This window comes from Capsicum annuum, chromosome 11, assembly GCF_002878395.1.
Source record: "Capsicum annuum cultivar UCD-10X-F1 chromosome 11, UCD10Xv1.1, whole genome shotgun sequence".
Taxonomy (NCBI): domain Eukaryota; kingdom Viridiplantae; phylum Streptophyta; class Magnoliopsida; order Solanales; family Solanaceae; genus Capsicum; species Capsicum annuum.
Genome location: NC_061121.1, coordinates 4,298,728 through 4,324,945, shown reverse-complemented (window position 1 = coordinate 4,324,945; position 26,218 = coordinate 4,298,728). Strand labels below are relative to the sequence as shown.

At 36.6% G+C, this 26,218-nt stretch overlaps 2 protein-coding genes across 3 annotated transcripts; one reads left to right on the top strand and one right to left on the bottom strand.

Moving 5' to 3' along the window:
- Positions 1 to 168: 168 nt before the first annotated feature.
- LOC107847452 (transcriptional repressor ILP1) lies at positions 169 to 11,661 on the bottom strand. Its single transcript, XM_016691709.2, has 6 exons — positions 10,424 to 11,661; positions 6,698 to 6,865; positions 4,874 to 5,553; positions 4,260 to 4,545; positions 3,599 to 3,888; positions 169 to 624 (listed from the first exon to the last, which is right to left on the bottom strand). Exons 1-6 carry the CDS (start codon positions 11,537 to 11,539, stop codon positions 432 to 434), a joined length of 2,733 nt encoding a protein of 910 aa, XP_016547195.2. The 5' UTR covers positions 11,540 to 11,661; the 3' UTR covers positions 169 to 431.
- Positions 11,662 to 15,665: 4,004 nt separating this feature from the next.
- Positions 15,666 to 22,603, top strand: LOC107848045 (SUPPRESSOR OF GAMMA RESPONSE 1). Of its 2 annotated transcripts, none has more exons than XM_016692702.2 (6): positions 15,666 to 15,884; positions 20,154 to 20,289; positions 20,487 to 20,673; positions 20,758 to 21,260; positions 21,730 to 22,134; positions 22,218 to 22,603. In XM_016692702.2, the coding sequence occupies exons 1-6, from the start codon at positions 15,877 to 15,879 to the stop codon at positions 22,287 to 22,289; spliced, it is 1,311 nt and encodes a 436-aa protein (XP_016548188.2). In that variant the 5' UTR covers positions 15,666 to 15,876; the 3' UTR covers positions 22,290 to 22,603. The 2 variants fall into 2 exon arrangements, with proteins under 2 accessions (XP_016548188.2, XP_047255347.1); XM_047399391.1 differs by having other exon boundaries at positions 15,703 to 15,884; positions 20,758 to 21,272.
- The last annotated feature ends 3,615 nt before the right edge of the window (positions 22,604 to 26,218 follow it).

Genomic DNA, 26,218 nt, shown 5'->3' with positions numbered 1-26,218 from the left:
AATACTTTTGTATAAATTATATAATTCATAGTATTTTTAATATGTCAAACCAAACATTGCATATACATATATATATATGAGCATAACTAATTCAAGCACAAGCTTACCCAGCCTTACATCAACTTTCATCATAATAACATTCAACTGCTAATAATCAGATCTTGCAAGTTAAGTTAAGACGCGTGTCCTTGACCTCATATAAATTCAACTGCACCATTTTTTTTTTCCAGTAAACAGAACCACCCCTAATATTTTCATAGGCCTTGTAAGTATTGAAAGTAGGATAATTTGTTACAAGTTACAACAGTGAAACCTAAAAGACGAAAATTGGAACTGATGATATCAAACTCAAAATTGTACTAAGACTTCTAAAACTAAAGCAACCCCCTGTTATGTTTTTTTGAAGACAATGGAACCAAGAAAATTAAAGATCATAAGGCCTCCTTGATGTTGAAGGTTCTTGAAATGTCCCTGGCATAGTCATATTGATTTAGTTCAACGAGCATCTTCTTCAACCGACGTGCAAATTTAGACGTCTGTATCTCTCCGTTGCTTGATATCTGCTTCTTCTCGAGCACTCTGGCAAGTGATAGCAAGTAATCCACCAATGGTCGTAACTTGGGACTACACAAAAGGTTAAAGAAAGCATCATTAGCAAGCAGATATGAAGAACTTTGACGGGGGAGAAAGGGAAAACGGGATTGAAAATAGAATGAATATTTAAAGGGGCAGTATTGAACTAAAGATGTGTAAAACCTAGAGACAACCAAACAAATGGATGTTCAAAGACAAAGCATTCTCCCACCAACCAGCAGAAAAATCATTACAATGCCTACATTCTAAACCCAGCTAACACCAACTAAACGAAGGGAGAAGAAAGCCAAAGGGATTCTTCCTTTATTTTCTCTCTTTTCTCCCCAAAAATCCACAACGAGACACCTTCTCTCTTTTACCCTTCATTTATGACCTCTTTTCTCTTTTTAATAATCGCAGTGTTTGGGCCATCTTGGGCACACCTAGACTAATTCCACGGGATACCTGCTAACTCCCACCAGTACAGCTACTGGGTAGATAAATAGGTCAAAAGTAGTAAGTTGAACATGAAGTAATTGGACTTGGTAGTCAGAATAATCTGCCAGTTATCATTATGGCATATTGGCATATGCTATATGGTGAGATTCAAAGGGCAGAGAGCTTATACAAGTGAAAAAAGGGCAAATCTTTGAGCTAAATTAAGGGTAAGCTATATTTTATAACAATATTAGGGGGTAAACTGTACTTGGTCATTCATGTGTACATGTTCAGCGGCTTGTTTGCTGGAGCCAAATGCCAAAAGTAGATCTTAACTATCATGGTCTTTGTCGCCGTTGCCATCTCATCATCTGCCAATATTTGGATCCAAAGTGTCGTAAATGGACAGAGGAGGCCAAAAAACACTAGGGGGTTCCCGTCTATTCAAGTCTTGGTGGATAGATTGAGTCTTGTACGGAGAAGATTTTTCTTGTAAGTTATATGAGTGCTCTGTGGTGCCAAGACAATTAAATTTGTAGTGAAAGATTATTCTACAGGGTGGTAGTCCGTCCGGCCTTGTTGTATGGAGCGGAGTGTTGGCCAGTTAAGAACTCCCACATCCAAAAAATGAAGGTGGCAGAAATGCGGATGTTGCGCTGGATGTGTGGACTGACTAGAGGGGATAGAGTTCGGAATGAGACTATCCGGGAGAAGGTTGGTGTGACTTCAGTGGAGTGCAAGATGCGGGAAGCACGATTGAGATGGTTCGGACACGTGAAGAGGAGGGGCATGGATGCCCCGGTCCGTAGGTGTGAAAGGCTAGCGTTGGATGGTTTTAGGCGGGGTAGGGGTAGGCCGAAGAAGTACTAGGGTGAGGTGATTAGGCGGGACATGGAACAGTTACAGCTTACCGAGGACATGACCCTAGATAGGAAGGTCTGGAGGGCGCGAATTTCGGCAGAGGATTAGGGCCAGTTTGGGTCGCTAGTGTAGGGAATTACTCGGTGGGGGTTTTATTCCTGTTATGATTCCGTGTTCCATGTTTTACTACGAATCTGTGTGCTTCCCTCTGCTTTCCTCTGTTTTATATTACTTATGGGTGCCGTATTTATGTTATCTGCTTCTGTGCTTTATTATGTGTTTGTGTGGTATCTCGTGCCTTGAGCCGGGGGTCTATCGGAAACAGACTTTCTACTTCATCAGAGGTAGAGGTATGGACTGCGTACATCTTACCCCCCCAGACCCCACTAGGTGGGAATACACTGGGTTTGTTGTTGTTGTTGTTGTATCATGAAGAAAGTTCGATTAGTACAGTAGTATGAAGGAAACCTTCAATTTCATATGTACTATGAACAAGTACAAGCATGTTTCCACCCCATCTGAACTTAGCATTAAACTCTTCATGATCTGAAAGTTCCCCAAACAAAGCCTTGGTTTTCTTGTACACAACAGAATTTAGAGAACCTATCACATATCAGAAGTCTTAGGTTCAGCTCTGGCCAGATTCCAGAGTCGAGCACTGTTTTACTTGTTAAACCCACGGAAACTCTGAGCTTCAGCCATTCAAGTTCAGACAGCAATTTAGCCATGCACTTATAAACAAATTTCTGGTGGTAATATTCTTTGAAGCAAACTTGTTGCACAACATCAGATAAAACTCACACACTGATCAGAAAGTTGGATTGCAAAAGCAGCAAAGTTTCTTGGAAGTTAGAGTAATAGCTAGTCAATTAGGGAAAGGGGGGGTTCTTTGAACGACATGGCCGAACAAATAACAGAAGCCATTTTACTTTCCTCTTTCATATGACGCAAACCTGTTATTCCCCAAAATTCCACCAACCGCAAGTACTTATCAACAGCTGTGATTTTAGTATTAAGTTTTACGCTTCGCGGAGAGGGTGCTCATTTTTCATTTCATTAAAATTTAAACTTTCAAGCATGCATGCTATAATAAACAAACAAAAGCAAAGCATAACATAGATTAGTTGGTCATTTACCTTTCTGCTTCTTGAATATCTTTGCCTGTTTAGTTTTTAAATTATTTTCTGCCATTTGGAAGGCAATTCCTAAATATCTTGCATGTTCACCATTTGTCAACTAAAGTAGAATTATGGCATTACATCTTACTTCAGGAGGTCAAAGCACAAAGATATGTCTCTTTCTGGAGTATCATATAATCAATTGTCACTGCCTTATCCATCTAACAAAGAATTATTCTATTGTCTCTAATCATACGCTCCTAGCCAAAACTAGAGCAATGACCAGTGTAGGATACGACCCACTTGGCCATGTGCCTTAACACCTATGTATCGCTGCAAATGTAAACTTCTAAGTGTACTTCACACAATTTACTGTTTCTTTTTCTTTCTTTTTATGACAAGGTAAGGTATCACAATTTTCTATTTCCTTAAAACCTTTCTTCCACTCACATCACACCCAACAAATATACGCCAAGTTAGCATGAGAAGTAATGAAGCTAAGAATATTACTCTCAAGGCAAGTAGAGATCTAAGAGGGAATTTTCTCAAAGTAACTAGAGAGAACATGGAGTGCCAACTAAATAGCCTACTCAAATTTAAAAGAGTACCTGCAATCTCCTGTAACATTAGGGCCAGCCCAGACACCGTGTAGTGAAGTGACAACTCTTTCAGTTCTTGTTACAGCATCATGAATGTTTGACTGAATGCTTCGGAGATGAGGAAGAATCTTTCCGGTTAGGAGTTTATCAAGAACCAGCTCTTCTAGCACAGGCATGGCAAAAATCTCATGGAACAAGCATATGTTCCTGATCAAACGAACAGACATGCCAAACCTATAAGCAGCAACTCGTGATGCATCAGGTACAGCCCTCAGTACAAGGGTGTCCCAAGTTGGGACCTGCAAAAGCAATTCAGAAGATATAAATGAGCAATTCAGTTTAAACTAAACCAGTATAAAAACTTGGGTAGGAGCATTTACCTATAGTACTAACTAAAAGGACATTAAAATAAGTAATGAATCTACTGGATCCTCTTATCCTTTTCAACATCATAAACCTATGACTTCACTACCAACAAAATAAAGATGAAGCCCAAACCTACTCCACTTCTATGCACTTCATCCTAATCTCTTTGCACTTTGCATGGAAAACTTGTTGCCAATACACCTTGTTTCACTTGGGTGATTATAAACCTAAACTTAAAAATTAACATTACATTCTGAGCTAAAAGTTATGCAAACAATGTGAACCTCCAGAGATAAGAACACACCTTCAAATTAGACACAGCATCAGATAGACGATCACGAAGCACAGCAACCAGATCGCTGAGGGCTGAGCCAGAAAAGGGGCCGTATCGCAACACCAATCGCATGGCAGAGACAGCACACACTGTTTCACTGGTGCTAAGCATATCCCAGCAATTAGCTAACTGGTTATGTAGAATAGGTATTGCAAGTTTCTCCACCAACTGAGGAATAAGATTGGCATCATTGTCATCAGCACTTATTTCGCTTTCACCTTCTGGAGGAAGTCCATAATTGAATAGAGAATTATGCCTGGAATAACACAAAAAATTAGTTGGTAACTGAATCTCAAGGAAAAAGTAATATGAACACGTGAAAGACGAAATGAATCGCTTAGGACTTGTTTCCTGTTTGATTGGTTGGTCTGGTAAGCATTCGTGCCAAATACATTGTCAATCCAAACAAATTTATAATGCAAAAAGCATCTAGAATTTCTACATTCCAATTGGCATTATAATTATTGGAGAGTACTATACAAAAGTCACAAAGCTCCTATCCTCAAAAGGAAGAACCAATCTTGGAAACGGTTGAGGTCATAATCCTTGAGAGCGATTGATTAAATTTAGTTGAGTGCACATACCAGTTCATATCCATAAAATCTGTGTTTTCATGCAGTGGATCCCACTTCAGAAGCTCTAGTCTCACATAGGGTGAAAAAATAACAGGCATACTAAGTGACATATATGCATCACGATAGCTTGAGGCATAGTCTTTCTTCCATCTGTCGAACTTTTCAACAACCACAGACAGTTGAGAATATTCCTCGTGTGCATCACCAAAAATCTGCTCGGAAACCTGAAGCAATTGATCACGGTTTGATTGATATGCTGTACTCTCAGAGTCACTTTCATCGGTGCTAGATTCTCCTTCTATTTTCTGATAGGAGCTATCCAATTTTATAGCTGACATTCTTTTAACATCATTTTTCGCTCTCCTTCGTTTCCGAGCCTCTGCCCTTCTCGTTGTATCCATCCGTTTCTGTAGATTCACATCTCTACCAAATTCATCTAACTCTACAGGTAAATCTCCTCCTTTCCTCATGGCTGCTGTTGAAGCTTGAGCAGCAGCTGTGGCAGCTTCTATTGTTGCTGCATTGCTCCCACCTCTACTTAGAACTTGTCTTGCAGCATTTACAGCAGCTTCAAGTTCCTTCATTTCATCATCATTATCAGCAGCTCTCCTTTCTAAGATAGCGGCTGCTCGTTCTGCATTAAGTTTCTGCATCTGGTCTTCAAGTTCCTCAATGTAAGGACCTTTATCCTGTAAGGATTCAAGATACCCAAAAAGTTAGCACATAGGAACTAGTTCTCCTGGACAACTCAAAATAAAAACTTTCTGCAAAAACTCAAAAATTGAGCTTCCAAACTTGGATTTTCAAAATGTCAAATAGACCAGCCCTGGGTTTTTTTGTTTTCCAAAACTATCAAACGGTTTCCTAAGTCTTTTGACCCTATATTTTTACCAAAAAGTCTAATTCCAGACAGTTCAAAAGTTCACTACTTTTTCACCTAAATATAGTACGATATTATTAGTGACAAATGAGAGGAACAGTAATCAGAAACTTACTCAAACCACGAAAAGAATAAAAAAGTCCATATCAAAAATGAACTAACGTTTCAAAGGCAAAAAAAATAACAAAAACGTTGGCATTTTAGTGAAAACGTGAAGCAAATAAAGAAAAGCAAAAAAATAAGTGTCACGCAAGATAAAACTATAAACTTTTTAAGACAAAACTTGCAATTAAGTGAAGAGTGAAAAAAAAAAACCATGCCAATTAGAAAAATTAATATAAACATATTAATTTTCAGACAGAAATACACAGAGGCAGTCTTAAGTTCTAAATTCAAATTTAGGGATTTTCATATGGAAAATTTTCTATTTCTCTATTTGCAATTACTAACATAGTCATCCATGACATTTCCATCCATTAGGATATCATTTGCCAAATACATTTGTTATTTAGTATTGCCTCTTCAAGAGGAAGTTCATTGACCCAACTACTCACCCAAGACACATTCTTTATGCTTGGCACACTTCATAGAAGAGCTACTTAAGCAAAGCAAAAAAACCCAACTGCAATACACCGTTTAAAGGCTTAAGCACGTGCGAAGCTACGTCTAACACTGAATAATGAAATGGATCCTAAAAGTGCATCAGACTCCGCAAGAACCCCCTAATAGACCATTTTCCAGAAGAGCAGCCTACAAGTTCCCGGTAACTGATACTATTTCACAACTACAAGTGCAAATGTGCTTGTCACCCTCCAGGTCATCTTTCCACAATTTAACTGCCTAAAACTAAATTAATGAAAGCCTGCCATGCTCGTATCATGAGTACTGGAACAGCAGCCCCAGAATATATATGGAAATACATAACATGCCGCTCATAAATCAGAAAACCATACCTGCAAAAGCGCACATATAACAGAAACAAAGTCGCGAAGCTTTTGCATAAACATGTACTTCTCACCAGCAGCAGACAACGAATTTTCCAGCATAGTGACTTTTGACAATGAGGCCGATAAATTTTCTTCAGTCTTGTTCAATGATGCCACAGTTTGGCCATGAGATTCCTGACAAGGAAGATAAAAGATTATATAGTTAATCAACGTATCCATTATTTTTTTTAATTATTTTTTGATGAAGTAAGAGTTTGTATTGAAAGGTGTGAGAAAATATAAGAGAAAAATATTATTGTATTGTTGTAACTATATTATTACATTGAGGCCCTATTTATAGACAATACATTCCAATCCTTGTCCTAATAGGACACTACATTATAATCCTTTTCCAAGTAAGATTTTATATGTTATTCCTATTCCTACTCATATTCTAACACTCCACCTCAAGTTGTGCATAGAAGACATATATACCAAGCTTGTTATGGATGTAACTAATATGAGAATCGGTGAGGGACTTGGTGAAGATATCTGCAAGAAAACTGATAAGGACTGCTTTGAACATCTGGGAGACCTCAATTGAAACGAAACAAACTGAAAAAGTGATCCGAAAAGTAGTAAATATTGCCGTAAAGTCGATGTGTCGCTGGAAAATTACCGAAAACTGGTATAAAATATACGGGTCATCTCGAAATCAAGAGACGAGTAGATCTTGAACATGAAAGTCACCAGAAACTTAGTCGAAACATGCTCACACGCCAGATTATTAGATTTGATGGCTGAAAAGAGACTACAATCTGAGGAAAAAAAAGTATATGGGTAGGGTCAGAATGATGACATGACCCTACTGAAAAAGAGAAATATGTGTAGGGTCGGAATAACGGCACGACCCTATGAGAAATAGAAATTATATGAGTAGGGTCCGAATGACGGCACGATCCTACTGGAAAAGAGAAATTATATGGGCAGGGTCGGAATGAAGGCACGACCCTACTGAAAAAGATCTGAGGAGTCACCGGAAAGACGTACGGAACTATGTAAATTAAATCTGAGGAGTCACCAGAAAGATGTATGGTACTATGCAACTCAGATATGAGACAGTAGTCCGAAAAGATGCACGGTGCTATGCAAATCAGATATGAGAAAATAATCACCAAAAAGAAGTACGGTGCTAAGAAAAATAGATATGAAAAAGTAGTCACCGGACAGATGTATGGTGCTACGCAAAGATATGAGAAAATAGGCACTAGAAAGATACACAGTGAGCCAGTGACCCAACTTTTGCCAACATAATCATTGGCTAAACGAGCGGCATATATGGATTATAGCCACCCGCCGACAGCGGACACTCTTTGATTATTTACCAAGATCGTGGAAGCTTTGATACCATGTGAGAAATATAAGAGAAAAATATTATTGAATTGTTGTAACTACATTATTACATTGAGGCCCTATTTATAGACGATACATTCCAATCCGACACTACATTACAATCCTTTTCCAATAGGATTTTATATGTTATTCCTATTCCTACTCATATTCTAACAAAAGGCATGAAGGAGAGGCAAGATAGAGAGATCTGGGAGTTAAATCTATAGCAAAAACTCAAGCTATTAAGCTAATGAAGCTAAGAAAATGTTCATTATAATCTTTAGAATGCAACACATGTTATTAAGTTAATACATATGTACAGTTTACACTGCATTTCTGTGAGCAATATTTAAAAGTTCTAAGGTTCTCAAAAGATGGTCAAATATTGCACCATATATATATATTTTTTTTTGATGAAGAAATATTGCACCATATATTAGAAAAATAGGGAAAAGAAGATATCATAAATGCAGTTGCCAACTTGACAGTGAAGTTGGTCCTTGAGAAGTGAAAACAAGACAAGCTCTCCCAGTGCACGATAGTATGACCTTACTAACGTGCGCCCTCGCTGCCATGGCAAGGGGAAGGGCCAAGAAGGACACGCCTAAGATTCAACTTTCGGAGGTAAAGGTGAACAAACCAACTAGGAGACCATTTGTTCCACTTCAACTGACTCCAAGCATGGTTTCTACAGGGATAGTTTCTAGATCTGTGACCCGATAGCGATAGAAAAAGGGCAAATCGGAAACCCAAGTGGAGTGGCTACTGGCACACAACCATCAGGGCTCGCGACGCTACCAGGTGAAGCGACAAAACCTGCTAGCCATTCTTGATACCTATGCAGACTGATGGAAGAGAAGATGCAACTGGAAAAGTGAAAGCACAAATGTACTCAGAACTGGAGAAGGAGCAGAACTCAAAAAACTGGGAAATCTTTTCGCAGGCAACAAACTTGCATCTAGAGGTATGAATCTACCCTATATTGCGTTAATTCTTAAGGATGGGGTCAAAATTGCGCAATTAAATCAGCATGAGGGAGAACACGGAAACAGAATACTGGAAACAGGCTTTGATATTGACGAATTGTATGTGGTAGGGCATCGCCTTCAAGCTAACACAAGCTTCTTGGGTTGTCAAGAAGATCTTGAAGATGAAGTTACACTTCAAAACTACGTTTGTACCTTTCAGTTTAGATTCCTAAAGCCAGTGCACTGCTTACAGGCCACCATATCTCCGTGAATATAATCCAGACTAGCAATGGTTCTTTGTACAATTACCATGGACTGTTTCACAGTCTTAACAATCATGAAAACCCCATTGAAATAAATGGAAACTGAAAGGCTCATGATCCAAACCAGACTATATTTAGCCAGGACAGAGGAAAGACGACAAATGAAATACAGTTTACAATAGTGCAGAGGAAATGAACAACGTCGCACAACAAAAGCTAACCTCAGGAGAATACCACTCTAGCATTGTGTACGCATGATTAGTCAAGAAAAATTTAATGAAAGAAAAAAAAAGTTTTCGCAGGAACCTTCTTGCTGCCCTCTGTAGATCATAATATAAAAGATTCCCCAACTCCATTTATTAAATGTATTGAACCATTGCTAAACTTTGGAATTGGTATTCAGAAAGACAAATAAACGCTTGCAATTTTTCACTATTGTGATATAGGTTATTCTTCACTCACGTAAATTTCTCAAGCATAGTCAATGGGATAATACATAACCAGACACCATATTTTGGCCTCACTGCACATCTAAACACGTTTAACTAGCAACTAAAGATCCCAACTTGTCCCCATTGTATCTCGTGGACACCCACTGCTGACGTGACACATAAATTTGTGTTGGAGGTGTCTAGATTATCAGTTTTTAAGTTGGCGTACTCAACTGACATGGTGGAGACAGGTTGATGATGTGTCTAGATGTGCATACTCAAAGTTGATGTGCTTACTTGTCAGCTGAGGCCAAGACATTGTCGATTTATGTATTATGCCTAGTGAACCAAGCTAGGATGAAGGAAAAAGGTTGCAGGCAGAATAACATACTCAACTATGATAAATTCTCTGAATATAGAAAATACAACAAAATATTTAAAAAGGATTAGTATGTAGCCAACCCCAACTAGTTCCGGATCGAGCCATAGTTACCCAATGTACTCCCACAAAGTGGGGTCCAAAGGGGTAGAGCGAACACAGACCTTGCCTCTACATCAATGGTAGAGAGGCTCGAGCCATAGTTAATTGATTGTTTTTCAGTGATCATTCAAATCAATAAATTGCTAGCAGGCAAGGTATATAGAGCACTGAAAATAAAAGTGCCACGAAAACACAATCAGACTTAAGCTAAAACTTACTTTCAGTCTTCCCATACTCTCATACAAGGCTTTCTTAGCAACCTCAGCCTTCTTCGAAATCGACATTGCATCCAAACTAGGCAAACCTCCAAACACTACTCCAATAGTAGGACCATCCGAAACATCAACAACACTCTGTATCGACGAATATCCACTACTGGCTCCGAAACTCGCCTTTTGTTGAACACTCTGAACTACACCACTACTCATTACCCCTCTATTACCTCCTCCTCCATCATCCAATCTTTTTCCCAACCCTTTTCTCACTTGCTCTTCCTCCCACATTTTATCCTCCTCATCTTCATCATCCACCTCCTTATCATTCCCCTCGTTACGCAATCCTCCACCCTCCCTCTCCACTACCTTATCCTCAAAATCCTCAAACACACCCCTTCTTCTCCCTCCACTCTCAATTTTCTCCCCATAAAACCCAATCCTCTGCTGAAACTCCGGTTCCTCATCACTCAAACCCTCAACTTCACCATGATTACCCCCTTCATCCAATGCTATAAAGTCTTGCCCCGCGGGACGTGCTTGTCTTAGCCTCTCCCTCTTTGCTCTTATAGCTTCAATAGTCACCTTATCCGGTATCACTCCATATTCATCTTCTTCATTACTTTCAGCTATTTGACTACTTACATTACTCACATTACTCGGTTTCACTAAACCCTTGAGGATAATCACCGGTTCGGGTTTCGGATCGGGTCGAGTCGGGCGAGGTCCGACTAAGGTACGGGTGTTTTTCTGGAGCTCTAAGAGGGCTTCTTTAGTGTAACTACCAGCTTGAGGCTGTACATTGGAAGGTTTAGGGGTAGTTTTGTCTTTTGTTGAAGTAAGCTTATGTGCCGAAGAAGAAGAAGAAGGTTTGGTAATTCGTGAAGATGAAGATTGTTTAGGGGTAATTCGGTCTTTTGTTAATTTGATGCCGCCGGAATTTCCATCTCCGACGTCGTCGTCTTCGTCGTCGGCGAAGCTGAGTAGGCTTTTCTTTTTTGGTTTGACGGCGGAGGTTGGAGGTTTAGCGGCGGAGGATGTCGTGGTTTTAGTGGCGGTTTCATCATCGTCGGCGGCGGAGGAGGTGGTGCGACGGCGGAAGTTACGTGATTTGGAGGACATCGGAGCCGGAGATAGTTTTTCCGGTGGAATGAATTGGGGGAAAATTTGTAATTCTATTTGCTATTTTTATAGTGGGGTGAATGAGGCATTAACATGTTGTACAAAGAGCAAAGTGGAGTGTACTTTGAGTTTGGGCTTCGTGGGCTTTAATCATCATATTTCATCTAGACTGATAACTCTTTATAACCTTAGCTCGTTATAACGATATTTTATTATATAATATATTTTTATTTAAAATTAATTTTTCATATTATATTTTATTTTTTATAATAATATTTTAATTATAATAATAATAACATTTATTATAGTGGTACACTCTTTATAAAATTATTTTTCTAACAGCATAATCGAATGATATGTAATAATATTTTATAAGAAATATATTATATGTAGAATATTTATAGTAATCGTCATTACGAATATCTAATTTAAAAAAAAATATGTATTTAAATGACGCACATTAGTTTCACGAGAAAAAGACTACTAATATTTGTTTTTTTTATGTTCATATTTTTTTCTAATTTTACATACTTTTGCTTATAACATCTAAATGTGATCTGAATGTCAAAGGATAGTGTGTATATATATACATACAATAGCACCTCTCTATAGCAAAGATTAAATTTTCGAACAACTGATGTCACTATAGAGAGGTGTTGTTATATATTTCACTGAATTTGAAATAAACGTAAATAACTAAATCTCACTACTATATATAGGAGCAAAATATTTTTTCTTCCATGAGTTTTCATTATCATGCATATAATATAACATTAAAATAAAGAGAAAATACATCATTTCACTCCTGAACTTGTCTTATAACTTACTTTAAACCCTAAACGAAACGGGCAATTATATACCCCTTAATAACTTTCAAGTGAGTTAAATACTCCCCTAAAGATATATTACCACCCTCACAAAGGGAGGTGCACTACAAACGCGTCCACGTCACTGCCACGTAAATATTTATTTAAAAAATGGTGCCACACACACGCGCGTGCACACACACACACATATATATATTAATAAAAATAATAAAAACAAAAAAGAAATTCACTTTCTTCTTCACACCCCCACCCTCACCCCCCACCCCCATTGCCACCCATACCACACCAGTCCACCACTGCAACAACACAAAAAATTTCACCATTAACATAAGATTCTCAGTCTTCAACCACTCCACGAAATCAACAATCACAGATGCACATTTACAAATTCATTTCGATTTCCTTTCTCTTGAACGATAATTGATATAGAGAAGAAATACCCTGTTAATTTTCCTCTGTTTTCGAAACAACAATCACCCCAGCCATTGATTTTTAAAATCAATAAAATATTTCAATGGGCATCAACTCAATCAACAACGACATCAATTCCTCTTTAACAACAAATGAATCCACCACTCCATGCACCCATTTATACGAAATTGAATTCATCAAATTCGATGAATTTTCGATAAGCACAAGACGCGAAAACTAGGGATGGGCATATTTTGGTTTAAATCGAAAAAACAAACCGAAATTTAATTTTGGTTTCGATTTTTTGATTTTTTGGATTGGATTCGATTTGTAATTTTAGAATTTCGATTTTTCGGTTTGGTTTTCGATTTTTTTTTAAAAAAAGTTTAAACCGAAAAACCGAAATTTTATAAATAAATAAATAATATATATATATTTTATTATATATATATATATATAATATTTATATAATATAATATTATATTATATATATATATAACATATATATATATAATATTTAGTAATTTACATTCACAATTAACATTTAATAGCAAATTCGCATACGCCGCAGGCTGTTTATGGATTGTTTTAGTGACTCAAATATTTTATGGACTATTTTGGTGACTTTGACTGTTTTATGGACTATTTATGCAGAAAGTATGTTGTTTCATGGACTATTTTTACGAGTTTTGTGTTGTTTTGTAGACTATTTATGCAAGGTTATATTATATGTAATGATTAGTGACGTTATGTACTATATTAAGCTTATGATTACTTCATTTCGTTTCATCCATGTTGAGTTATTTATAATTATTTATATTTGACAATGAAAAACAGATTTGAAAAAAATAAAATTTCTAAAAAAATTCATTAATTTTAAATGCTCAGTTATGAAAAAGAGAGGCTAACTACTTTAATATTTCAAACTGAAATAAAAATTCGAAATAACCGAACCGAATTTGTAAAAACCGAACCAAACCAAATTTATTTCGATTTGGTTATGGATGTCATTTTTGTCAATCCGAAAACCGATAAACCGAACCGATATTAAACAATCAGACCGAATCGACCGAACGTCCACTCCTAGCGAAAACAGAGGAAAATTAACAACGAATTGATGATGACCTTGTTCGATAGAAAAATACCAATCGAATTTTCAGTTAATGAAAATCAAAATTGCCGCAAATTGCGGAGACTTTAAATAATAGGAGATTCAAGGACGACGATACGGAGTTGAGATGTATTGAAGTAATGAAAATCAAGTAAAGGATTGGAAATTGTGATAATAGCTAAATTATGTGCTATTTTGATCAAATATTTAGGAATATAGCTACATTAATTGACTTATTATATTTCTTCTTATGTGGTGAAATTTAGCTTTCACACGAGCTAGGGATGACTTTCTCCACAATATCATACTGTAATTATACTCTAAATGGCTGCTCACAGCTAATAATTATCTCAACTAGTGTTTTCACAATGCTTTATTTCTGTTTTATCTTCAAGGTTGCAAAATATATAAATTATTTGTTTTACTGACGCTCCGTAGAATAGATTCTTGTGATTTTTTTTTTTTTCGAACCCCGCTTTAATGTTGAGTAAAATAGATCCATGTGGTTCGCTACTTTTTCGAGCCTTGCGCTAACGCTGCGTACGGTAGATCACTCTTGTGATTCGACCCTTTTTCGAACCCCGCTCTAACGCTGCGTACTATAGATTCTTATGGTTCGATCCTTTATCAAACCCCGCTCCAATGTTGGTACTATAGATCCTTGTGATCTAGTCCTTTTTCAAACCTCGCTCTAACGCTGCGTACTACAGACCCTTTTGTGTTTCGACCCTTTTTTGACCCCCATTCTAACGCTGCGTACAATGTACCCTTGTGATTCGAGAATCTTTTATAATTATAGCCAATTTTCTTTAAGTGTTTATACACATCATGAGGTGTATAAATATTTTAGTGGGGTCTCTATAAAATCATTACTCCTAAAACTTTAGCTTTAATTGTTGATGAGTCTGATAGACTGACTTCACATAGGCAAAATATGGAAAATATGAGGTGCATGATTTTTTCTTACTAATATTATAAAGATGTATATTTTTTCATTTCTCAAAAATGTTTTAAAGAACTAAAATGGGGTCCAAAAAAAAAAATAATCTGTATTTTGCAATTCAAAATAAATAAGTAATTTAATTTCAACGAAACACACCTCTTTTTAAACTATTTTTATTTTTTTGTGTTGCATTAGCTTCTAAAAGTGAGATTAAATTCACTTTAGAATGCATTTACTTCCTTCGTTTCATTTTATTTGAGCCTCTTACTAAAAATAATTGTTTTAATTTATTTGTTCAATTAACGAGATTAAGAGAAGTCTATCGTGTCTTTCAATACTGTTCCTATCATTAAATGACTACATACAAGAATATAAAACTAAAATTTATATCTTTAAAACATAATTAATAAGATTAATTTAGTAAAAATCAGTACCTAATTAATATTTTTTTAAAAGAAGTATCAAACTAGTAAGGATCAAGTAAAATAGAAGAGATGAAATATGTCTATTCTCGTAAAACTTTCTATATTTAATCTTTTCATTAAAAGATTTTGTATTCAATAAATATAGTTCTGTTAATGAAAAAGTTGATAATGCATCATTTATTGGACTATTAGAATATATATATTATTTTTTAATGAGAGATATATCCACTCTAAATGGCAAATAATAAAATTTAGGACAACCTCTTTTCCCATCTTTTATTTAGACAAAATGAAAATATTGTTACTTTGCTCTTAAAAAAGAAAAGAATAATAATAAAAAAAGAATTGGTCAAGAACCATTATTGTACTCTTAAAGAAGACTTGGCTTTTCGTCGTCTTTTACTGTCAGTGTTTAGTCGTCACAGAATCCAAAGAAATAGCACATTTTTAATAATTTAAAAAATAAAAATTATCTGAAAAAATAATTAAAAATTAAAATAAGTGGGAAACTATAAAGAAACCACTAGTACTGTACTTTTTGCAACATTCTAAGATACCTCAAAAAGGAAAAAAGAATCATCAAAGGGTTTTTGTATGCTATTTGATCTCATCATTTTACAATGGCTAGGTATGCATATTCTCTATTTCACTTTGACCCCTTTTTTGTACTTTTTGTATGTTCTTGGATTTATATATGTTAAAGTTTCAATTTTTATTTGTATATTGTGATAATTAGTTAATTTATATGAACAAGATTGGATTTTTATTAGTGTATGTTGAATCTTGAAGTCAAGGGATGGGTCAAGTTGTGATTTTGGGTAGTGGGTGAAGTTGGAATTTGTGTGTTGGGTATTTGTGGGGTTGCAATGCTTAGGTTTAGCCTTGTACCTTCATGAAGTAGAGATAAGGTCTACATACACATCATCCTCCCCAAACCTCATTTGTGGGACACCATCCTCCCCAGACCTCATTTGTGGGACACTGGGTATGTTGTTGTTCTTGTTGCTATTCCATAATCTGATAATTAGTTAATTGGTATGAACAAGATTGGATTTTTGTTAATGTATGTTGAATCTTGAAGTCAAGGGATGACTCAAGTTGCGATTTAGGGTAGTGGGTGATGTTGTAATTTGTGGATTGGCCGTTGGGGTTTTCTGGGGTTCTATGCTAAGTTTAGTTTCCCTATTTCTACGAGGTAGGGTAAGGTTGTGTACACACCACCCTCCCCAGACCCCTCATTGTGTCTTTTTTTTTTTTTTTTTTTTTTTTTTATATATGTGCTAAAGTTTCAATTTTTATTTATACAGGATGATAATTAGTTAATTGATATGAACAAGAATGGATTTTTATTACTAATGTATGTTGAATCGTGAAGTCAAGGGACGACTCAAGTTGTGATTTTGGGTAGTGTGTTGTGTATTCTGTTTTTCTGGGGTTTCTATGCTAGATTTAGCCTATGTACCTTCATGAGGTAGGGGTAAGGTTGTGTACATGCTACGCTCCCCAGCATCACTTGTGGGATTACACTGAGTATGTTGTTCTTGGATTTATATTTGCTAAAGTTTCAATTTTTATTTACATAATATGATAATTAGTTAATTGATATGATGGATTTTTACTAATGTATGTTGAATCTGGAAGGGATGACTCAAGTTGATTTTGGGTAGTGGGTGAAGTTGGAACTTGTGTAGTGTTTTTTTTTTGGGATTCCTATGCTAGGTTTAGCTTCTCTACCTTCACGAGGTAGAGGTAGGGTCTGCATAAACATCACCGTCCCTAGACCTCCTTTTGTATCTTGTTGTGTTTTTCTTGGATTTATATGTGCTAAAGTTTCAATTTTTATTTATATATTATGATAATTAGTTTATTGATATGAAAAAGATTGGATTTTTCTTAATGTATGTTGAATATTGAAGTAATGGGATGACTCAAGTTGTGATTTTAGGTAGTGGGTGAAGTTGTAATTTGTGTGTTAGGTTTTTCTGGGGTTGCTACTTGCTATGCTATGTTTAGTCTCTATACCTTCACGAGGTAGGGGTAGGGGTAAGACTTCATACACACAACCCTCCCCAAACTCCACTTGTATGATTATACTGGGTACGTTGTTGTGGTTGTTGCTATGCCATTTTTAGCCTCTCTCCCTTCACAATGTAGGGTAAGGTTGCGTACATCCTACCCTTAACCACATGTGGGATTACGTTGCATTTGTTGTTGTTGTTGCTATGTTAGGTTTAATACAATGGCGGGCTTGAGTTACTTTTCGGTCAAAATCAACGTATCCGTAATTCTCTCTTCCACTTTAACCTCCTTTTGTGTTCTTCTTGGATTTATATCTACTAAACTTTCAATTTTCGTTTACATAATCAGTAAATTTGATATGAACAAGATTGGATTTTACCAATTCATGTTGAATCTTGAAGTCAAGGGATGACTCAAGTTGTGATTTTGGGTAGTGGTGAAGTTGGAATTTGTGTTTTGTGTTTTTCTGTGGTTGCTATGCTAGGTTTAGCCTCTCTAACTTTACGAGTTAGGGTTAAGGTCTACGTACATACCACCCGCCTCAGACCCCACTAGTGGGATTAACGGATTATGTTGTTATTGTTGTTGTTGTTTCTATGCTAGGAAAAGTTGCATTTGTCTGTTGAGTTTACTGAGCAGATACTTTGGCTTGATGCAATGATAGATTATGGAGTTCTTTTTGCACAAAAAGTCTAAATCGGACAATGGCTGATGCTCTAAGAGTGGTAGTAGGTTTTGATGTTCCCTTTCAGTAAATGGGTTAGGAGGGGTTTCGTTATTCGAGTGAGGTCTGTCTCTTTACTTGTTATTGGGTTCTTGAAGTCAAGGAATGACTTAAGCTGTGATTTTGATGAATGTAGAAAGTTGTATTTATTGTTGAGGTATGCTGAGGAGATACTTCGGCTTGATTCAACTGTAGGTTGGAATTTTTTTGTTTAAAAATTCAAAACCGACCAATTAGTGATGCTTTAAGAGTTTTCGCCTCGTCTTTGAATCAGTTTGAAGAGGTTTCCTTGTTTGAATGAGGTTGGGATCTTTATGTTTTGGTATCGGTTTTTAGTGGAATACCCAAAGAGGGCTGAGCATGGAAGAACCAATTAAATTTGCAGTTTGATATACTAGGTCTAGTGCAGAATTGGAATCAATGGTAGACTTGAGAAAGATATACGTTGAATCATCTTAGCCTATTAGTTACTGATGATTAGGCTAATAAAATAACCTTCCGAAAGTTTTCCATCCAGAGAAATTTCTCAGCGTGTACTGATGCAGGAGTCTCGAGTTTGATTTTAGATTTAAATCATCTTCACTTTGACAACTTGGCGATGCCAAAGATAGTCTTTTTGGAGTATGATTGTTTCACCTGATTATGTGGAATTTATCAATCTGTTATTCGTTGACACTGTAATCTACTTGTCTTCATTCGTACAAAAGAATCTAGTGAAAGTTAAGGATATTAACTTAAACAATAGGATCCTTGTATATCTAGGAGAACAATGGATTTCTTTCTTTACGAACTAAAGTGAAGATTACTTTTTCTGTAATCTACTTTTCTCTTTTGGGTCATATTATTGATAAGGATATTTAGTATGCTCAAAGCAAGAGAAACCAAATTAATGACCTTGTCAAGCTACCCGTTTCCAATAAATAAATAAATTAATGACCTTGTCATATGTTTATTGTGGCAAACAAGATGAATTTTCCAGTTTGCTGCTGTATGCTAAATTAGGAACATGAGTTCACCTTAAATAGTTTAATCAAATACAACGACAACAACTTGCTTCAAGGGCTCAATCCCAAGCTAGAGGGGTTGCTCTTATACAAATATTCACCATTTCGCAGCACTTGGTCCTGGTCATTTCGATATTCAGTAGTCTGGGATTTTCGAACACTGGTGATTCTCTACATCTTGTACTAACATAAAAATCTCTCAACACGCTAGAAGACTCAACAAGACTAAACTTTAACCTCAACTAGTTGGGTGTCGTTTAAGTGGAACTTTTGTGCAAATTCTACTGTTGCTCCTTTTCCCTTTTGCAATATATCCACCTCTTTGCAGAGAAGTGCTGCAGGTGTTCTGAAAGTGCTAATGGATTTTGAATAGCTTGTTACATACAATGATGACTTAGCACAATTGAAGCTCTATTCTCTTGATGACCATTAGAATTGTTCCAAAAAAAATGATACGTCTCTGCATTTTAGTATAAGTTAAGAATCTATCACAGCTCTAGATTTCTAGTTCAATGTTACATGTAGGGAATTACAATTGAAAGAAAAAATACATATAAATCTAAGACACTAAAATCTTCGTTTGGTAGCTCTGGAAGGCGGAAACCTCCTCGTATAACTTAAATATGAGAAAATTCATACAATGGATGACACATCCCACAAACCATACCTCTTTGACTTTTTTTAATGGGATGAGAAAACAAGGACAAAACTTGTTGTCCATATTTTATTGTCGTTGTATTTCTCCTAAAGTTCTTGTCCTCTGATTTCTGTTTATTGTATTATTTTACTGTATGGTTATTATATGTTGTTTCTTGTATCCGTTGCTTCTTTTTGGGAACTGCTTTGGACTGTTTTTTTGCTGAGCCAAGGGTCTATTGGAAACAACCTCTCTACTTCCGAGGTAGGGGTTAGGTTTGCACACACTCACTCTCCCGAGACCCCACTTTGTGGGATTATACTGGGCATGTTGTTAAGAAAACCATGACAAAAGAAACAGATTGCAACGTCATCTTCTTTGTCATGCTGGGGCTAAATGAAGTCAGTAACTTCCGTGTGGGGTTGGGTGGGGGGATCTTTTATCTAATTCTAGTTGTATGTGACATAGAAGTTGGGAGTTATCCATGTTTTAATGCTGTAGTTCTTATTGCAGGCCGTCATGGTTAGTTGACAGTAAGAGGATTGCAACAAAAATTAAGAGTGCATCGGGTGATCCCGGAACAGTGAATTGGAAGAGCAACCCTACAAAAGCTTGCCCGAAGTGCCAGTTTGTCATTGATAATAATGACGTAAGAGTCTTCATCACTTGAACTTTACTTCTCCCTGTTAATCTATTTGTTGAATATCTTTCAACGGTCTGTTAATGAGAATTCTTATTATGCTATGCGATTAAGGTAAAATGATCCTTTTTTAAGATCTCTCTGGTCACAAAGGAAATTGATCGCTGTGGTACCTTTAACTGAAACCGTAAAGTTGGTCTTTCCAGGTCAGCCATGACTGGCCAGGATTGCCAAGAGGTGTAAAATTTGATCCAACTGATCAAGAGATTATTTGGCACTTGCTTGGAAAAGTCGAAGGTGGAAATCGGAATTCCCATCCTTTTATTGATGAGTTCATTCCAACTGTTAACGAGGATGATGGAATCTGCTATACGCATCCTCAAAATTTACCAGGTATAAAAGAAGATTCCTGTTCTTGCACTTTCCGTTTTTTGATTTGTTACGGCTCTGCGTATTGGCTGAATAAAAGTATTGTAGGTGTTAAGCAGGATGGAAGTGTTTCACACTTCTTTCACCGAGCAATTAAGGCTTATAACACAGGGACGCGTAAGCGTAGGAAAATACATGGTGATAATTATGGCGATGTCCGTTGGCATAAGACTGGTCGCACAAAACCTGTTATCATAGATGGAATTCAAAGAGGGTGTAAGAAGATTATGGTTCTTTATATAAGCCCAGCTAAGGGTGGGAAAGCGGAGAAGACTAATTGGGTGATGCACCAGTATCACCTCGGAACTGGGGAAGATGAAAGGGAAGGGGAATATGTTGTGTCTAAAGTATTTTATCAGCAGCAGCAGCAGGTCAAGCAGGGTGAAAAAAATGAACAAGAATTTCCCGAGGATTCCGAGTGTCTGGTTGCTAAAGTAGATCCACATACTCCCAAGTCCGTGACTCCTGAACCCCCTCGCGTTGAGAGACTATCTTCTAGTGTGGATGCAAGACAGGAAATTGCTGCTTCTATCATCAGTCCCATTGGCCAGGTATTACAAAATGTAATCTTCTTGTTGTTGCTGGTTAATGTTAATTTTACATAAGAATATCTCCATTTATGATTAGTAGTAGTGCTTTTGTTCGTTATTGTGAAACATCTTTTTGCTTTTGGTCGGTATGGGACATTACTATCGAAAACATCCTCTCTACCTTCACAGGGTAGGGGTAAGGCTGCGTACACACCATCCTCCCCAGGCCCCACTTGTGGGATTACACAGGGTATGTTGTTGGTATGGGACATTACGTTACAAAGAAGAGACCGAGATATTCAAGGTTTTTGCACGTATATCATGCTTATCAATTTTGTTGATCGGACTCTTCAAAAATGTCGATGGGTGCGGGTCAGATCCTCCAAAAGTAGTGCATTTTAGGATATTCCGAGCAACATAGCTTATCAATGATAAGTAGTATTTATGCAGTCCTGGCTTTCTTACTACGTCTCGTCTTGCTTTGCATCAGTGCCACGAGGTTGAGGATTATATAGAAAATGACATGAGAGCTCTTCCCGAGCAGACCGAGAATCAAGGTCAAATCATAGAGAATCAAATTGATGAAACCGGGACAAAAGTTGAGACTGAGGCTGGTGATGACCCGAAATGGTGGGACAGCGAGTCGCAATATTTGCTAGATTCTCAGCAACTTGTGGAAGGGCTATCCTTATGTGATGATCTTCTCGCGAGCCAGTCTCCAAATAGGGATGGTAACGAAAACGACAAAGTGCAGAACTGTAAACCTAAGCTTGCTGATTATGCGCGTTTAGGACCCGAGGATCTGAAGAAGGATCTGGAGGAATGCCAACAGTTCGTTCTTGATCCAGCCAACATAGAGATGGACACACCACCTGATTTCCGGCTTAGTCAACTTGTAAGTTAAATCGTTTATCTACCATAACATGTCATTTGCTCTTATATTCTACATAATTGTGATTCATCGTCAAATTTCTGTAGGAGTTTGGATCACAGGACAGTTACATCGCATGGGGTGGGAACAAGTATGGTTTTGATTCGCAAAACCTTTGATATCACAGATGCCATCGAGATTGCTAGTCCTTACGCATCAGATTTTTGTCAAGCTTGTGGTGAAACAATGTCTACCGCAACTATTACTTGATGCAACTTACTGTTTTGTAACCAATGCGTGGCAATGCCTCAAAGGCGCGTTAAAGCTTTTTGTGCAAGAACGTTGACCGATCTGGATTTCTTGCTTGTTTAACCTTGTACATAAAAGTTTATAACTGCATAACTAAGGTTGTTTAGTACTACTATTTCCTATGTAAGTTTGCAACTTTTTGCTTGCTCAGCTGGTTTGTGCATGTTAGAACTCTTCTTGTCTATTTTGCTCTTCCTCATCTAGCATATGGCTTATTTGCTATTTGTGTCCTGCTGAGGGTCTTTTGGAAACAAACTATCTATCTCTACGAGGTAGGATAAGGTCTGTATACACTCTAGCCTCCAAACCTCGCTTCGTCATTTGGTCCCTTGCTTCTTTCCTCCTCTTTTTCCTATCTGGCTCTTTATACCAATGCGATTTAATTCTAGATGTATATTTCAATGACGTCTTCCATGATTCTTAGATCCAGAGGTAGCACCGGTCCATCAATAGCAGCATACCTTTCTCTCGCATCTGGTCTAGTATCTCTTAGGTCGATATTCAGTAGCTCCAATAGCAACAAAGGGAAAAGATCGATAGTAGAAGGTAACGAACTAGAGACTCGGAGAGAGATCAGTAGCAACATTCGACGAGGAGAAGGCGAAACCCAGGTGCTACACTAAACTAGGCCTTACTTGGGGCGGCACGACTTAAGTAGACTCTCTACAGGCCATGCGCGTGCTTATTTCGCTTTAGGAGCTATCAGACTGGAGTTTTGAGTAAAAACCTTTCGATTTCTGCTTATTCTCTTCTTGTTACCAAGTATTTGTAGGTCTTTCGAGACAATTTCCTTCCATGTGTTCCTTAAGTCTTATGCCCTTATGCCATCCCCTTTTAACACCTTCACGTACTGTAGTCTCACACCTACCGATCAATGGTCGATGCAGAACAATACTCATATTATATCAGCAAGCGACCTCCCATTTCATCCTTAATGTGTACTACTAGCACCTTCTGACGAATATGATCATTTTTAATCTCATCAATCCAATATAACCACACATCAATCTTAGCATATCTTTAATGTGTACTATTGACACTTTTTGACGAATATGATTATTTTTAATCTCATCACTCCAATATAACAACACATCAATCTTAACATATTCTTAATGTGTACTATTGGCACTTGCTGACGAATATGATCATTTTTAATGTCATCAATCCGATATAACCACACATCAATCTTAGCATATCCTTAATGTGTACTATTGAGATTGACACCTTCTAACGAATATGATCATTTTTAATATAACCACACATCAATCTTAACATTTGCATCTTTGCAACACCCCTCTGTCATTGATGTCAATATTAAGAATATATATATGTGTTTTAATGAAAATGGGAAAAATTCAATACACTCTTGGAATTGCATGTGCTACATAGAATTTTAAGCACATGTACTATGTCAAATTAAATATTATAGAGTACTATTTGACCAAAATAGCTGTTTATGATATTGTTGACTAGAAGATCACTTCACACATCAATATTCATAGTTGATTTTTTTACCACATGAAGATTATATTCCTTGGACAAATTTCTAAGTATATGTTGATCCTATGAACATGTTCTGTTGGGAAACTAGGAGATAAATACAGGTTGGATTATTTTTAATATGCATGCATCTGAAGAACTAGTAATAATTATTAATGTCTTGAAGCTATATGCTTTAAATTATACGAGGGGCCATTTTAGTGTTCATTTAATTTGATGTATTGGCATGATTGGAATTTGAATACTCCATGGTAGCCACCTATGTCTAGTAGCCTGTCAACATGTTAAAGAATTTTTTTATTGAAGATTTAGGATATGATTTAACTTATATACACTGAGAATTTAGAAAATTTTGTGCTACAAGTATATTTTAAATTTGCTGTAGTTAGGGGGTGGAGTTAGGTGGAGTCGAGGGCGGATAATTATATTATACATCAACAATAACAACAATATAGTTAGTGTAGTTTTATAAGTGAAATTCGAAAAGAATGAAATTTACATATGCTTTATTCCTAACTATCTTATAGAGATAAAGAGGTTATTTTCGAATCTTTTAAAGGCACGCACTACTTTTGAAAGCTTCAACAAGCATCCAATGATATTTTTGAATTTGTTAATCCCTTGTATATATTATAACAAATAGCTTATCTTATTTTCCGGATTATTAATCACATTTTTCACGAACAGTTATCTATGATTATCTTATTTTCCTGTTATCTTTCTGCACTTTAACTGGTGACTAAAACTTACAATCTTAAAGTTAAAAGTGAAGTGGCTTACCATCCGAGCAAACCCCTCTGCTGTTTTTTGTTTTTTTATACTTTTCATTTTTATAGAGATAAGAGTGGGTAATAATAACATCCTACCTCTGTTATAAAACAGCTAGATGAGTTCCAAATGTCTATTATACATGATATGGAAAATGGGCCATTATTTGCTATCTATAGTTTGATCCTATAAATCTAGCAAGTGCCCTCTTTCCATTTGCCATAATGTATATCAAGAATCAGACATAAAGGGATCTCTGACACAATGGCAAATTTTTGGAGTCTTTAACACATGCCAAAATTTTTGAAATTGCACACACTTTTGTCCATGAACACTAAAAACAACATATTGAGTACTTTCTTCTTTTATCTGTGTATAAAATATTATGTATTCACGTAAAGTTTGAAAAAAGATGTTATCCTAAAACTGCATACTATAATGGTTGATTTTATGACTCGAACACATGATCTTTCTTTTAACGTCAGCGATAGAGATATCGTAAATTGAGTCAGAACATCTTTGGGATATCCACCTAGTTCAAGACTCAAACTCCGAAAGTTGACCTGTCAACGGACATTGTGGAAGAATACGATAGGTACAGACGAAAAGACAAAAGGGGATATGAGATAATTATAACGGATGTGTCGAATGGACGTCAAGTGATTGATATTATTATTCCTCCCGGATCAGAACTTCTTGTTTCTGAGGGCTAGATCGCTCAGCCTCATTCTACTTAAAGAGAGGAGGGGCATAAGTTCTACAAAACCCCTAAACTAATGGTAGAATCAGGGCCTCCCTTTCTGATATCTGACTTATATACAGGTCGACGTTTGAGAAGAATGAGACATTGGAGATTGTTGATTTACCTCCCGAAAAAAAGGCTGTGGGATCTAAATGTAAGATCGCCTTTGGAGAAGCGTTTGCCGATAATCAAAGTCGCACTTTCTCGTCTTACTACTGTTTATCAGCAAATATCGAAGGATGAAGGGGGTCGATCCTTTACTTGTAGTGAAGGACGAAGGGCCTCAACCAACTAAGCAATCATTATATATCTCTCGACCACATAACCGGTAGATTATACATAGATAATTTTATTGTTGCTTCAAGACTCCACGAGGAGTCCCATTCCACCTTAAAATAGTGAACACTTTTATACGTGGAACACTAGAAACAACACGTCTACTACTTTTCCTTTATTAAACCTATATGAAAAGTTATGCACAAAGTATTTCACATTCATTCAAAATTCGAAAAAGAGCTGCAACCTAAAAGGATATACTATAGGGAACATATCACGACGCAAGCATCAACGACATATTTCACTACTCAAATCTTGATCACACATAAATAATTTTATCGTACTTACTCCAAAACTCCCCTTTCTTTATTTGATTTTCACAACATGAAAAATAAAATTTGTTTTTCAAAAAGAAAGATTCTTCAACTGCCTATCTTCAGTAACATGCAATTAATGTAATTAACAACTATTTTACTGATTCAATTTCTCTAAAGAGATTCTAAAATTATAAGA